A 15,057-nucleotide genomic window follows, 5' to 3' on the forward strand; every position below is an offset into this window, starting at 1 on the left:
TTAATTAAGCTGTTCAAATAGCTGGAGAAGCTTTTTTGTTATGATATTTTTTCCAACTTTAAATTTTAATGGCTCTCCTGTAAAGTTGCAAACATTTCGCTTTCATCCCTCGATATCTTTTCATTAGGTCAGAGCGATTAATTACAATTCAATGAACACACGCACTTAAAAACTACGTAAATCGGAACCCACGTCAAAGTCGTAATCAGCTGTCTTCAAATGAAACTGTCAACTAGACACAAATTGTAGGTTATGTTTAGTTAGCTAACAATTACATTTTACATAATTATACAACTTTTTCAGTAAAACGGTGACAGAAAACTAGTTAGATGTCAGTTAAACTTCCTATTCTATTCCAAAATGTTTCACGGAATTCACTCCGTAGTGCCATTATGTCTATTTTAAGATCGTAGCTATTTAGGCCAATTTGTGTCCAAAGGTGAAGGTTTTGAATATAATCGAGTAGCTCGAACGGTCAAAGTTATTTTCCTACACTTCTTGCACTCTAATATGGATGAGCTAAAGCACAGAGCTGGAGAAAAATTCGAAGCGTTACATGTAAGTACTTCCTGTATGTTTATGCGTTCCTGGTACATTCGCGCGAAACTGTACCGGGTTATTCACTCTCTTTTTCTAATGTCTCCAACATCTATCTAGTTTCATCAAAATAAACATTGTATGGGTTTGATGTAACAGTATAAATGTAGTACATATTTATTTAAATGAAAAGTCATTGTCCTAATTTGCACAACTAATGACCCTGAATTTACATAAGCTGTCAAATGGTTTTTTGGTACGATACTACGCCCACTTCCTATTTATGAACGCTAGCATGCATGTGTGCAATCTAAATAGTATTGTAATAACTATCATCTTGCCCAAAATTGTATTTGGCTTTGTAGCAAAACTAGATGGGGCAGTGGTATCTATCCATGCTACTCAATATGAAGTACCAAAAGTAATTACACAGTTTAATAAAGTCAGTAAGTTTGAAATTCTTCACAATCTTGTGAAATTTGTTTGTGTACTATGCTCCCTGTCATTATTAAGGTTGAACTTCAGCTAAGACCCATTGCTTCTATCTATCTATATATACACACTATCACTAAGAAAATACTAGATGTCATATTTTTTAAGCAAAAACTGAAGCCTCACTTTTCATGTCCCAAGTTCATATCGACGCTTGAAAGGCAAACGTGACTAAGTGACAATAACTGCTTTATACATAAATGTTAGGCAATAACCACATTTGATGAGCAAAAAAAAAATTCTAGATCTATTATAATCATTTCAATCCTACAGCTAGATTCGTTAAATTTTTTTTTTTTTAAGTATTTCAACTTTAAATTAAGTCTCCTGTAAAGTTCACGCATTGTCGCTTAGTCACGTTTGCCTTTCAACCGTCGATATTATTATAATATGTTCAGTAAAATCTATATGTGCTGTAACCTGATCAGCCATTAGTATTTAATAAACATAACAAAATACTTTAATACACTTCAGGTGGCTGCTAGATCTGCAGCAGATTCAAGTAAATCTAAAGTCCAGGATGTCTGCACTCAGACAATTGAAGCCATTAGAAAGGTAAACTCATCAATTGACCTTAATAAATTGAAAATTGTGTATAAAACAAATCAAAATTTCATTATTAAAAGTTGATATACAAGCCAAAGGGAAATTAGGTTGAGCAATGGAATTTTCAGGGAAAGGCTCATTTATTGAAAGCGAGTGCTCTGTGAAAGAGCTGAAATGCTATATTATAGCTATGCTTAACTGACTTTCTACAATGCTTTTGCAATGCATTTTAAACAGAAAGTGTGGCTCTGCTTTTGGCAAAACCTATCATTGCTAGCAGAAAGCAAAAAAAGCTACACACACACACTATAACATAACTACACTTATAAGTAACAGAAAAAAATAATCACATAGAGCTATATCACACAGCTTCGAGAGGCATTCCTGGAGTTATGGCAGAATGATCTAATAGCAGAAGGTAGAGAGCGTGTAGTGGAATGGTCAAGAGAGGCAGTGAAAAGGATAAAGGATGGAGCTCTACCACTCTCCCCATTTGTATTGTATGAGGAGCTATTGGCTTTGTTTCATGATAGAGGTAAAGTAGCAATAATGTTGTAAACAAAATAATACTTGATGAATGTTGCAAGAACCATGTGACTCCATGCAGGTTGTGAGATTGTCTGCACATGTGCATCAATATTTAAAAAACAACATTATGTTAATTCTAGAAAAGCAGGATAATGAAATGGTAGGGTTGTTAACATTTGCTGATTGGTTACAATGTCAATATAAGAATCCATTTCGTGTTTCATTAAGTCCTAGTACAAAGCTACCTACACAGGTATATGTATAGCTATGGTCATTGAGAAACGCACTATATTTTAAGACAATTCTAAAGCAGAAGTAGGTTTGTATCATTATAAAGAACATTGAAAATGTTAATTATATATTATGATTTCCACCTCAGAACTACATTGAAATGTCGCATTATTCGATAGCCTCTGTTTTAAGCACACATGCAGAAGCATGCTTGGTGAGTTTTAAATTACGAGGTCAAGACCAAATGAGTTCATGGTCCATCTGCTGTGTTACGGCCTGCGTGGCGCCACCCCCATGGTGAACGATGTCGGAGTTGTATTTTTTTTTTATTGCCTTTGTAGGCAGACGAGTGTACGGCCCACCTGATGGTAAGTGGTTTCCGTAGCCCATGGACTTCAGCCATGCCAGGAGCAGAGCCAAGCCGCTGCCTACTGCATAACTGTATTGTACATATAACACTGTCCCAATCTGCAAACCGGGACCCGTGACTGGTTCGCGGCAGAAAGTGATTACCGAGCTTAATACGAGTGTTGTAAGGTTGAGCACTGTCCACAGTGTGGCGCCGCAGCGTGCTGATATTCGTGTGCGGCGGGTGCGTGGGCGGCGCGCTGGGCGTGTGCGCGGGCCTGCGGCTGTCGGCCCGCGCCCCGCCCGGCCCGCACGCGCGCGCGCTGCACTCCACCCCCGACCACTCCGTCATATTCGTGGAGGATGCCGTCGCACCAAGTTAGTGACACGGTCACGCTTTAGTACAATAAGCCGTAATATCGTACCGAGATATGCTTTTCAAATAAACGGACAGTTTGAATCAACTGAATCCCGGGCGGCGCCGAGTGCCCGCACGATACGTATTACGCAGTAACGGTCAAATAATTATAACCATTGGAACGCCAAAATACGCAGTAAACACAACTCGACAATACCTTCAAGTTGTCATGGCCTAATGTATAAGATGGCAGGTGCATTCGCGTCGAGCGATGCGGATGTGCCGGTGTTCGAAATCCGCAAGCAGGTACCGATTTTCGTAAATAAATAAGCAAAATTTGCTTAGCAAATGTTCACGGATGACTTCCGCGGTGAAGTAATAACATCGTGTAATAAAAAAATAAAAAATTCGTTATTAGTGGCGGTAGAGCGTCTTATGTGCCCGCACGGGCAGGTACCAGCGCCCTGCCCATTTCTGGTTCAAAGCACTAATGCAATGCGTGTGTAACTGCGCAGGCGCGGGCCCGGGCGAGGTGCTGGTGCGCGTGCAGGCCTTCAGCGTGTGCGAGCTGGACCGCAGCGTGCTGCGCGGGCGCGGGCACGTGCTGCGCGCCCTGCTGCGCGCCGGGCCCGTCACCGTGGGCCGCGGCTTCGCAGGTACCCACGCCGCTTAATGAACTCCACGTACATTAATATTATACGAAATTCACTGGACCCATTTTATTAATAACTAGTGGCCGCTCCGGCTCCGCTCGAGTTTTTAACAAAAAAATATGCTGTCGTGACACTTTTTTGTAAATAATAATGTTTTACAAAGTCGTAATACATTATTTTATTCTACAGGGTGGCCCATAAGTCCTTTGATATGAAAAAAAATTTATTAAAATAAAACTAATTACATTATGAATTAAATTTTTATTTACATAAAAAGCTTAAAAAACGGGAATTATTTTTTGAAAATAACATCTCCTAAATGTAATCCGTTGCGATCACGGCACTCTTGCAAACGACGTCTAAAATTGTCGACTGCGCGGCACGTCACTGCTGAAATGCTTGTCATTTCTCTGCGGATGTTTTCTTTTAGGGCCTCAATTGACCGCGGGTTTGTGTCGTATACTTTAGCCTTAAGGTAGCCCCACAAAAAAAAATCCATCGGGGTCAGATCTGTAGGAGTGGGTAATATCGGTTTTGCCGCGTATCGAATCGTATCTATATATCGAGGATCAATATCGGATATTGAATCTATATATTTTCTGAATCTATATTGATGGATGCTAGTAGATTTTCTCGATTCATGATATTTGAGATTTGAAACGATACGCTGATATAATATCGTAGTAGATATAGATTTAAGTCAACGTTATACGGTTGGTTTTCTGATATCAATTTATAATATGATCTTAAAGTAATAAAAAGAACATGAATATTAAAATATCAAAAAAAACTTTCCTTCATGCTTTTACCAGGCTTAGGACTGGCTACATTATTTTCAGTTTTTAGTATTTTGTCTTAATTTAAAATTACAAAATATACCAAAAGAGTATAAATTTCAAAAGTTTAATACAAACACAAGAAATAAACTCAATTATTTGGATTCAACTAAAAATAGAAAAATGTGTACTTTAAAAATCAAACACAAAAAACTTTTAAGTATTTATAAACACTTGTCCAAAAATTCTAGTTCAAGGTCAAAGCGCGTGAAATTAAATTCAACGATGCAAATAGGCTATACTGCATTCAAGTTAGGGTCGAAAGTTGAAACTTCTTTCCTTAATTGTATCCTGCTAATACGCTAAGAATAATCTACAGACATATGGACTTAAATATAAGGTTTACAATTGTATGGATAATGCCTGTTTCTGTTTCATTCATCACGTGATATCCCTATCGTGCGCTCTCACTCACTCTGGCCGATTCGATACGAACCAAACGAATATTGCTGATATTAACGAATCGGTACGATATGCCGATGCGCATCACATCGAGCAATATCGTGTATCGGCTGATATCGAAATATAGATTTCGATTCACGAATCGGAACGATATGCCGCGATGCCGATGCGCATCACATCGAGCAATATCGTGTATCGGCTGATATCGATATATAGATTTCGTGCGGGGCGATATCGGATTCAACGATATTGCTGCGATATATAGATATTGAATCTATATACGATTTATATCACCCACTCCTACAGATCTGGACTACGTGGAGGCCAGGAAATGTCTTCTCTCTTAGAGATAACTTTGCCAGGAAAAAGTTGACGGATAACGGGCATAGCAGTGTTAGAGGTGTGAGAAGTGGCCCCATCCTGTTGAAACCACGTCCTGGCATTAAAGCCTGAAAAGTTTTGCAATTCTGGTATGAAAAACTCTTCGATCATAGCCACATATCGCTCCGACGTAACAGTAACTGCGCGCCCTCTGCCATCCTCAAAGAAGTAAGGCCCTAGGATACCATGGGCTGACATAGCGGCCCAAACAGTCACTTTCGGACTATGTAAGGGCTTCTGATGCTTAAGTTTTGGATTGATGGGGCTCCAATAGCGGCAATTTTGTTTACTAACATGCCCGTTAAGATGGAAATGAGCCTCGTCAGAGAACATTATGTTATTGAAGGAAGTAAACCGATTCAACATTTCATTCGCATAATTTTGTCTTTGAATACCGTCAGTTTCCTTTAATTCTTGAACCAACTGAATTTTGTAAGGGTGCATATGTAAATCTTTCTTCAAAATCCGTTGTAACGATGTCCTGGATACGTTTAATGCTCTGGCGCGCTTACGAGTTGACTGTGTCGGATTTTCGCGAATAGACTGTGTCACTGTGTCTATGTTTTGTTCCGTACGTGACGTCCTTGGGCGACCCAACCGCGGTTTATCTAACGTCGAACCGGTCTCCTCGAACTTAGTAACCCAGTTCTTAATCGTTTGAAGAGTTGGAGTGTCGTCAAAGTTGTGTAAACCTTTGTGTTCTCGAAAGGACAAACCCGAAATCCATACAAACTTGGGCCTGGCGTTACAGTCCTAGAATTTGGGCGTAAGTTACAATACCTAAGAAGGTTTCATGAGCCCAATTTTCAGGTCTCCCAGCAATGGCCAAATTGGTAAAATCAGACAATGTTTACATTTTAGGTTATGTTTATTGTTCGAGATATTTTAATAAAAAAGATATTTTTGAGGCTGTTTCCTACTAAAGATGAGTAATTTTTTACGAAACCTGTTGCAGCAACAGGTTGCTTTAAAATAAAAATGGAACCTGTTACGAGAAATTGCGCGTTAGGTTGTTTACGAAAACGAACGAAAGCCAAAAATTAAAAACAACGTAATGCGAAACGCGCTGCGCACGAAATGATTTTTTTCAGGGATTTTATGACCTGGTAACTAAGACCTTTAGGTCAGTCTTATTTTAATTTTAATGAAAACTTTTTTATATGAAAAACTATATTTATAAGTTATCTTTTTTATATAAAATATAAATCATTACGTGCTCCCATATTATCTCATCACATTTCATTTCATTTTATTTCATGCCTTTTTTATTTTTATTTTTTATTGCTCAGACACCCATCGACGAGCTCACAGCCCACCTGATGTTAAGTGGTTACTGGAGCTCATAGACATCTACGACGTAAATGCGCCACCCACCTTGAGATATAAGTTCTATAATTACAACGGCTGCCCCGCCCTTCAAACCGAAACGCATTACTGCTTTACGGCAAAAATAGGCGGCGGGAGGAGCGGACTCACAAGAGATCCTACCACCAGTAAAATTATTAATGTAACTACACCATAGAAAAACTCAAAGTACCAAATCGACTTTTTCATGTTATATTTAAGATTGCCAGTTGAAAATATTTTGAATTGCCGCAGTTGCCGACATGATTTCGTGTCATAACTAAATGGCACAGTTATTTATTTCTTTTAATGTTTTTGTTAGTAGATTTTGGTGTTTTACGTTACGTTATTCAATGAGATTAAGTTTATAGTCTGGCTAGCGAATCATGGCACAACTAAATAGCGGCAATCCAAAATATCTTCAGTTGGCAACGTTAAAGATAACATAACACGATTTGATACATTTGTGTTTTTCTATGGCATAGTCACATTAATATAAAAATGCAAAACTACTCTTTTATGCTATATTTAATGTTGTCAGTTGTAGATATTTTGAATTGCCGCCATTGTAAGTAGTTGTGTCACGATTCGATGGCCATACTCTATTTACATTAATTAAAATACCTATAAAAACAGTCATTTATCCTAAAGCAAAAGAGTATTAATTATTTATTACACTCGAATTCCACTAAATCGATCCTATTTTATGGATGCTCTAATTCTAATCCGCACGTTTGTGGAGCTAGTTACGTATATTGAAATAAGTGTTGCAGATGTTTACAAAGATTGTTTAAAACAAAAAATTGAATTCAACTTATTTTCTACACTTGGCCATTGTCAATGAAGCTAAGATTTCAATAGGTTAATCAAGCAAAATAGACGAATTTTTTGGTACATATCCCATTCGTGTAACGCTTAGGCCCAAAATGGGGTTTCTCCTTTACGCCGCGCAACGGTTGCCGAATTGTCGTTTTTATAAAACTCGCGCACACAAAACGCACGGTCCGCTCCGGTAAAACGCTCCATCGCGACTAAATTCCCAGAAACCGAAGTTACTCCCCCCGCTTCCCCTGCACCGCTCACGCGCGCCCTGTTCGTTTTATTCAAATTTTACTTTTCAAAGGACTTATGGGCCACCCTGTATCTTCAATAGTTTTCGCAGGGCACGCGATTTAAAGAATATTTTAGGTAATTTTTTTACATCTTGGGTTACATTATTAGAATTTTAGTAAGAAGATTATAGCCTAAGAAAAACAGTGAAAGAATTTTTCAAATCGGTTCAGTAGTTTCGGAGTCTATTCAATACAAACAAACAAATCATTCCTCTTTATAATATTAGTATAGATAAGTACAAAGTGGTGTACGGGTACAGGCGTGGTGCTGGACGTGGGCGCGGACGTGAAGGAGCTGGAGCTCGGGGACAACGTGTGGGGCGCGCTGAGCGAGTGGAGCGGCGGCGCGGCGGCCGAGCTGCTGGTGCTGCCCAGGTAGGTGCGCGGGGGGCGGGGGGCGGGGGGTAGGGGGGTGCGGGGGACGGCTCTAACCCGACGCCTGCCCGCAGCACGCGCGTCAGCAAGCGGCCCGGCGGCATGTCGGCGGACAGCGCGGCCGCCCTGCCCTGGAGCGGGACCAAGGTGCTGGCCACGCTGAGGAAACTCAAGCTCAACCAGGACAACCTCAAAGGGAAGCGGTACTGTAATGCATACTTACTGTGTGTTAGTCGCATACTAACTTAACGAATATTCGCATTTTAAATTAATCACTAACAATAAATGATTCTTATAACTAAGCTTTAAGCTACCCATACCTCACGGACATGACGACGATACAGAAGCCGTAGGGGGAGATCACTTGAAATTAAAGCCATTGTATATAATTATTTGCTGCCCTAATCAAGGAACAATGTTTATTGCTACGTCAAAGAAATGCATCTTAGCATAGAGGACACAAGGCTGGGGAGCCGCGGCCCCAGGCATAGCTCTGTGCTGCGCTATCTAAGTTAAAAATCCAAAATTCTAAATAATGTCAGTGTCACATATATTTACTGTGTAACGTCGCGTGTGTCGCGAGCGGTACTTCGCTGGTGTATTCTCGAGAGCAGTTCTCTAGAGCTCCGCATAACTGTGACGTCACTGTGCGTTACGCACGACCGAGACACCGTCCGGTGCCAGAGCGCTTGTCGCAGCAGCGCATAGAGCTACACCACGTGCTTGTTGGTACCGAATCACAAGACATCTTGGTCCGTCGGTTCTGTAAATAGAGGTAGGGTAGTTTTGTTGTGTGGGAGTGGGCCGCGCTGGGCAGTACTGACGGGGCCGTGTGTGCAGCGTGGCGGTGTGCGGCGCGGCGCGGGCGGAGCTGTGCGCGGCCGTGCAGCTGCTGGCCCGCGCGGGCGCGCACGTGTCCGCACTGGCGCCGCGCCACGCCGCGCAGCTGCTGCGGGACCTCGGTGAGTATATTGTCTATTTCCTTTGTGGGCAGACGAGCATACGGCCCAGCTGATGGTGAGTGGTTACCGTCGCTCATGGACGTCAGCAATGCTAGGGGTAGAGCCAAGCCGCTGCCTACCGCTTAATACTCTCCACAAGCCTCATTTGAAGAAAGATACGTCATAGCGCTCGGGAATCACCGTGGAGGGTAGCCGGATGGTACGTGACAAAAAAGACCTCTGGAAACGCACTGTGGATGACCGCAGTGGCTCCAGGTAGTATGGATGAACTCTACTCCGGTGGCGGGCGGTGCGATGGTAAGAACGAGATGATAGTACTCGAACAATTCCTCAGATATTCCGATAACAACTCCTCCTTATGTAGTTGGTCTTTATTGTCGTGAACCGACATTAGTACAAGTGGCATTCAAATGTATCAAAATTGTGATTTTGGTTCATTCACGTGAGCAGAACCACCAGCGTTTTAAGATGTAAGTGACGCTACACCGTCAGTGCCATCACCCCCCTTAAGATATTACATGCGACTATTTCATCGAACCGGAGCGCACGATTACTTCGCATCAGGAATAGGTAGAATGGCGGTACCCACCCGTGCGAGCTTACAATAACCCTCACCGCGAGGAAATACTGTCGGTCTGGCGGTCGCAGTAAGCTAATGTACCACTCGGAGACCGCTGCTGTCCGTTCTCTCCTACTTTCCCCTAGTTGCCGTTTATGACATCGATAGGGAGGGTGCTTTTCAGATTCACTCGGACGCCATACGGCTAAAGTTCTTCTATGCTGTCTGATCATTTATTTCTGAGCTTCCTTTTGTTATTGAGCACAAGTCATGATGTGGACAAATCTTGTGTGCGTTGCAAAATTGGTAGTAGTGTCTGGTCGGCGTGTACAGGGGCGTCCGAGTTCATAGACCCGGCGGAGGGAGGGCTGCAGGGGGCGGCGCGGGTGCTGGAGCAGCACGCGCGGCGCGAGGGCTGCTGGGACGCCGTGCTGCTGTGCGCCGGCGCCCCCGCACCGCCCAGCCCCGCCGTGCTCAGGTGAATGCAACTGCACTATATGTCCGTGCAGTTTGGGTCATAAATAATCGGAGTGGTGAAGCGAGTATTTCGCTCTCGCTTCCACTCACGAGCCTTATGGACGGGCATAGTGATGCGCATTATTGTTGTCGATAAGCGTTATCGATAGTGTATTTAGTTTTGTCATTTTGTGGGTTAGTGATAAAAATGAAAGAAAAAATCACTAATCAAACACTTACACCACATATCACCGCAGCAAGTTAACGAGAACGGCAGAAATTAACACTTTGTAATTTTTCGGGATCTATTCTCATTTCAGTGAAAAATTTTAACACATTATTGATAATAACACGTGCTTGTCCTGGTATATTTTTGCTAATAAGCAAAATATTTGAATAAATTCCACCGTTTTGGTACAAAAGAAAGGAGTAGCCATTGTGGCACTAAATAAATTCAATGAGCGAATGCACAAAATCACATTTCTCTTCGACATATGTGCTATAATTTGCAGGTAGGTACAACAAATGACTCATAACATAACAATGTCTCACCATCCTTCGTATACTGCCCCGCCGCCGTGTACCTGCCTTCGATGACTCATTCGTTTTTATCGATAATGGCGTTGCGCCCGCGCAACATGCTACCTCCCTAGCCGGGCTATGTTTCATGACCCAAACTGCACGGACAAAATAATTCTACTATAAGCACTCAGATATCTTTGCTAAAATTCGAATCATCTGCGGGACGTGCGGCGGAGCGTCGGCTGTACTTGAAGTAGTATAGTAGCACCGACGGGAGCGCGAGCGTGGTCCGGTTCGATCCTCGGTGGCCGGCATGTCCCTGTCGAACGATCACGACCACCTCCTCGCCCAAAGCTTACCGAGCACGCCCTGAGCCCGCCTGCTCACCCGTGAGCGCACGTGAGCCGGCCGCTGTTGTGGTTCCAGGAGCCGGGCGCGGCGCGGCGCGGTGTGCGCGGTGTCCGGCGCCGGGCCGGTGTCGGACCGGCTGGTGGCGCCGCTGGCCGCCCTCTACGCCGTGCTGTTCTACTCCTACAGGCTGGCCAGGGTAGGTGCCGCTATCAGTATTGTTCCAGGCGGGAGCACACCGCCAGCACGCGGGACTCGGGCAGACAGGGAGGAGTGTGCATCAATGAACTGACTTCCTCGCCCCCCGCCGCAAACTATGTACAAAATAAAAAGAGACTGAAATGTTGAATCGATTTTACTTATTGCGTAGACGGATGAACGAGCTCACGGCTCGTCTGGTATTAAGTGGTCACCGGAACCCACAGACATCAACAACGTGAAAGACGACATCCACCTTAAAATTTGTAGTCAATGTCTCAATTACATTATATTAAAAACACCGAGTACGCAAAAATAAATGAAGCGATACCGACAACAACCGTGACTGTACGCCGCATGTTCATCCGCAGTGGATGTGTTTCCGCGGCTGGGGCCTGGAGTGGCTGGAGGAGGAGGACACGCTGCGCGGAGGGCTGGAGCGGCTGGCGGCGCTGGTGGAGCGGGGGGACCTGGTGCCTGTGCTCGACAAGGTACGAACAGCAGGCGCGGCGACTACTCTATGCAGCGTGTCAGTACAGGTCATATGTACGTAACGTGTGTCCGCGGAGGGCACCGCCCAGGTACTGCTCGGCGAGTGCTGGTGCCCAATAGGACGAGTCTTCCGCAGGCAAGACTTCATAAGACAAAACATGATTTAGCATGTACTCGCGCGCTGTACTATTATTTATCGTAGTGTGTAAGTACCACGGGGCGCCGCCCCGGACTGAGAGAACGGTGGACTTAACTCTGTCCATCAGAGATAAACTGTCGAAGAATTAGCTTAGAAAGTAAAGCTTAGACAGACAGTGTTGAGGAAGCAGTGACAGTTGTCCTCCTGCTCGGCGCGGAGGTCACGTGAGGACTAAGTGAACGTTGTCTGGGCGCGCAGATCTTCGTCCCGCAGCAGTTCGAGCAGGCCCTGGCGCACGCCTGCAGCGAGGACGCCGTGGGGGCCACCGTCGTGCGCTTCCCGTAGCTGCCGGGGGGCCGCGAGAGGGCGCGAGGGACGCCCACCAGCACGCGCCACGAGCACCCGAGACTCACTGCCGATGTGCAAATTGAAACGTAGCAGTCGATGTCCCCACAGAAAAATTGCGGTGGGAAATTCTAGTGTATGAGCTTATAAAAAATTACAACAAAAATTAATGTTTGTAAAAAAGAGTTTTATAGTGCGTCTGTGATTGTACCAACTCCAAGACGGGGCGTGCGTGCTCCGCCTGCCTGGCCCCCACATAGTCTAGTACAACTAGTCTCCAATGTAAGAAATCGTCACAAAATTATCTTAGTAATGAGTCCGTCCGTTGATATTACTCTAGTCCAGCGGCTCTCAACCGCCGAGTCGTGACCTCTTGCCGCGTCTCGGTACAACGTTTATCTAAGGTGACCGGGGGTAGCATTGCGATACATATGGGGTAAATATACAACTGTTCACTGGATGTTAACTGTATAAATACATTTAATAGATTAATTCTGTATAATTTCATAAATGTACTACTTACCTTACCTACTTTCGCTTATAGTTTTGTATGAAGTATGTGAGGGTGTCGTGAATATGTTAGTGTGTCGAATGAAAAAAGTTGAGAACCGCTGCTCTAGTGTACGAAAACAAAATTTCTTGGTGTCATGGCTCCCATTCCCAGTTGACATGACCCTCGCTAATTAGCAGCAATCCACTTAATATTTGATTCCACGTCCATAGGCAGGCTCGCGGACGGTATTGGCTAAACAACACTCGATCCACTGGGGTGTATCGCGGCTTTGTCCTAACGGTGCGTGACGTGTGCACGGTCGGCTCGTGCTCGTAGATCGGATTGTCACAGCAACTGTTTAGGAAGCTACTAGCACAGAAAGTATTTTGGACCGCAATACGCAATCAGTCGTTTGTATTTATATACCAAAGATAGTCACAGTGAGACTCACCATGAAAAACGAAATGTTTATTGGAATGATGATAAGTTTAACTTTCTAATATTTAAAATGAGGTGCTGTGAATGCGACGTTAAATTAAATCAAATGTGAATATTTAAAACAAACGCGTGAGCAGTCCCTACAGTTCCGCCGGACCCCTCTTACAATTGGCTAGGAGAGCTAGGAACCGCCGTGGAAATGTACAGAGGGACCTGCGTCCAGCGATGGGGCTCCACTGGGTCTGCGGTACGGCTGACCTTGTGAGTCACCCCTGCTAAACTGAGCATTTGACTTCGGCACGGGCTGGGGCAATACCTATAAATTATCGAAAAGTTGTTGCCCGAATTCTACAAGGGCGGGAATGTGGGAATATATTAAAAAAATATTGTGTCAACAAACTATATTGTTAATGTAGGATTTATAGTATTTGTATAGTAGATAGTGGTCAATTTACAAAAAAAAAATACGATTACTTTGTGTAGTTAAAAAAATATTTTGATAATGAAATTATTTATAATGGAATAGTTAGGGTAAACCCACGTTTTTATATTGTAAGAAATTTAGGAATTGTTGTTGTCTGGAGTTGCGTTTACTGTTATTATATTCCTGGACATCGGCCACGTCAATAGTGAAGTTGCCACTTTGGATATGACGGGCAGGGGAATTAATACAAAAATTAGTAATCGATAAAAATCTACATATAAGTTCCTTATTTAAATCGAATAGCAAATATGTAAACGTTTTCATATGAAAATTACAAGTTCATGTTGTATGTGTACAGCCACAAGGAACAAGGTTATGAAATGTTTCAATTAACTGTACGTATTTACTGATCGAGCTCCTGGGCCCCCTGCCCCCCTGTTCCCCTGGTGTCGCCGGCCCCCCGCCCTGCGCGACTCGGCGTCGCCAATGAAACACGAAATAAGTTCTCACGATAATCATTATTTTATTAGAAATAGCAGAAAAGTTACATTTTTCATCATGTGTCATATTTTAAAATGAAGTATTTAGGTCGCCATGTTCTAAAATATAAATTGTATTTTATTTGAATAAAAAGCTTACATGTATTGTTTTTCGAATTATTATTTTTTTGTAATTAAAATAAGTTATTTTATAACGCAGTTAGTGGGTTTTCATAGAATGTTATAAAAAAACATGTAAAACCTCTGCTCAAATTAAAAAATACTTCATTTGTTAGTATTTTTTACATTTTGGTGTTGTTAGTTTACAAATTATTGAATTATCCCATCTATTATTAAAATATATATCAAAGTTAACTTTATTTGACTCCTCTCGATTATACTTGCAGCTTTTCTATATACTATTCGTTTTCTTTACGTTTCATTATACATCAATAATATTTATTTTTAATAATTTATAATGTTCTGAAAATATATAAAAAAAAAAACCAACAATGTTTCCGAATGAGTACTCTTGTACCGCGTTCGTGCACAAACCGATGTGAACCTTTGTACTGTTGTGATTGTAATAAAATGTTTCTGTTTACTGTCGTTGTATTTATTGTTCCCTGCACACTCCTGTGTGCTCAGTGCGAGTTTTTTAACGTGCCCGATATCGTAAAAGTTAGCTCATATTTGTATGGAATGAGATCGTTTGCGTACGTTTGCCGCTAGGGGCGCTGTTCCAACTGCATACAAAATTGGGTTAACTTTTACGCTATCGAGAACGTTAAAAAACTCGCACTAAGCACATTGACCGCGCTGTATTGTATAGCGTCGTGCAGCCGTCGCACAGAAATGACCCTAGAGGCAGTCGTTCAAATGTGGCCAGCTCGTCGAACCCTGAGACTTAGTTTAAGAAACAAGCCGGACACCGTCACCCACGGCCCTCTCCCGGGCGTGTTGTAGGGGGTCCATTTGAGTTTGGGCAGTTCTGTGTCTGTGAGTAGTTCTGGTTTCAAAGTGGACTAGCCTTTATACACAACATACTTCATGTCGGGA

General features: G+C 42.9%; 1 protein-coding gene across 1 annotated transcript; it reads left to right on the forward strand.

The window, feature by feature from the left end:
• Positions 1–212: 212 nt before the first annotated feature.
• LOC101736480 (reticulon-4-interacting protein 1 homolog, mitochondrial) lies at positions 213–14,603 on the forward strand. The gene is made up of 12 exons (XM_038018036.2): positions 213–558; positions 1,504–1,584; positions 1,945–2,110; positions 2,890–3,060; positions 3,556–3,696; positions 8,029–8,143; positions 8,218–8,346; positions 8,984–9,105; positions 9,998–10,142; positions 11,069–11,189; positions 11,560–11,679; positions 12,078–14,603. Exons 1-12 carry the CDS (start codon positions 511–513, stop codon positions 12,162–12,164), a joined length of 1,446 nt encoding a protein of 481 aa, XP_037873964.1. The 5' UTR covers positions 213–510; the 3' UTR covers positions 12,165–14,603.
• The last annotated feature ends 454 nt before the right edge of the window (positions 14,604–15,057 follow it).

This window comes from Bombyx mori, chromosome 20 (assembly GCF_030269925.1).
Source record: "Bombyx mori chromosome 20, ASM3026992v2".
Lineage (NCBI taxonomy): Eukaryota > Metazoa > Arthropoda > Insecta > Lepidoptera > Bombycidae > Bombyx > Bombyx mori.

What these genes read in the sequence shown, in the direction of transcription:
- LOC101736480 (XM_038018036.2), top strand. Translation starts at nt 511, where the DNA reads ATGGATGAGCTAAAGCACAGAGCTGGAGAAAAATTCGAAGCGTTACAT. An exon ending in CAATTGAAGCCATTAGAAAG is followed by an intron (nt 1,585 to 1,944) that starts GTAAACTCATCA and finishes TATATCACACAG; the next exon opens with CTTCGAGAGGCATTCCTGGA. An exon ending in TGGTGCCTGTGCTCGACAAG is followed by an intron (nt 11,680 to 12,077) that starts GTACGAACAGCA and finishes CTGGGCGCGCAG; the next exon opens with ATCTTCGTCCCGCAGCAGTT.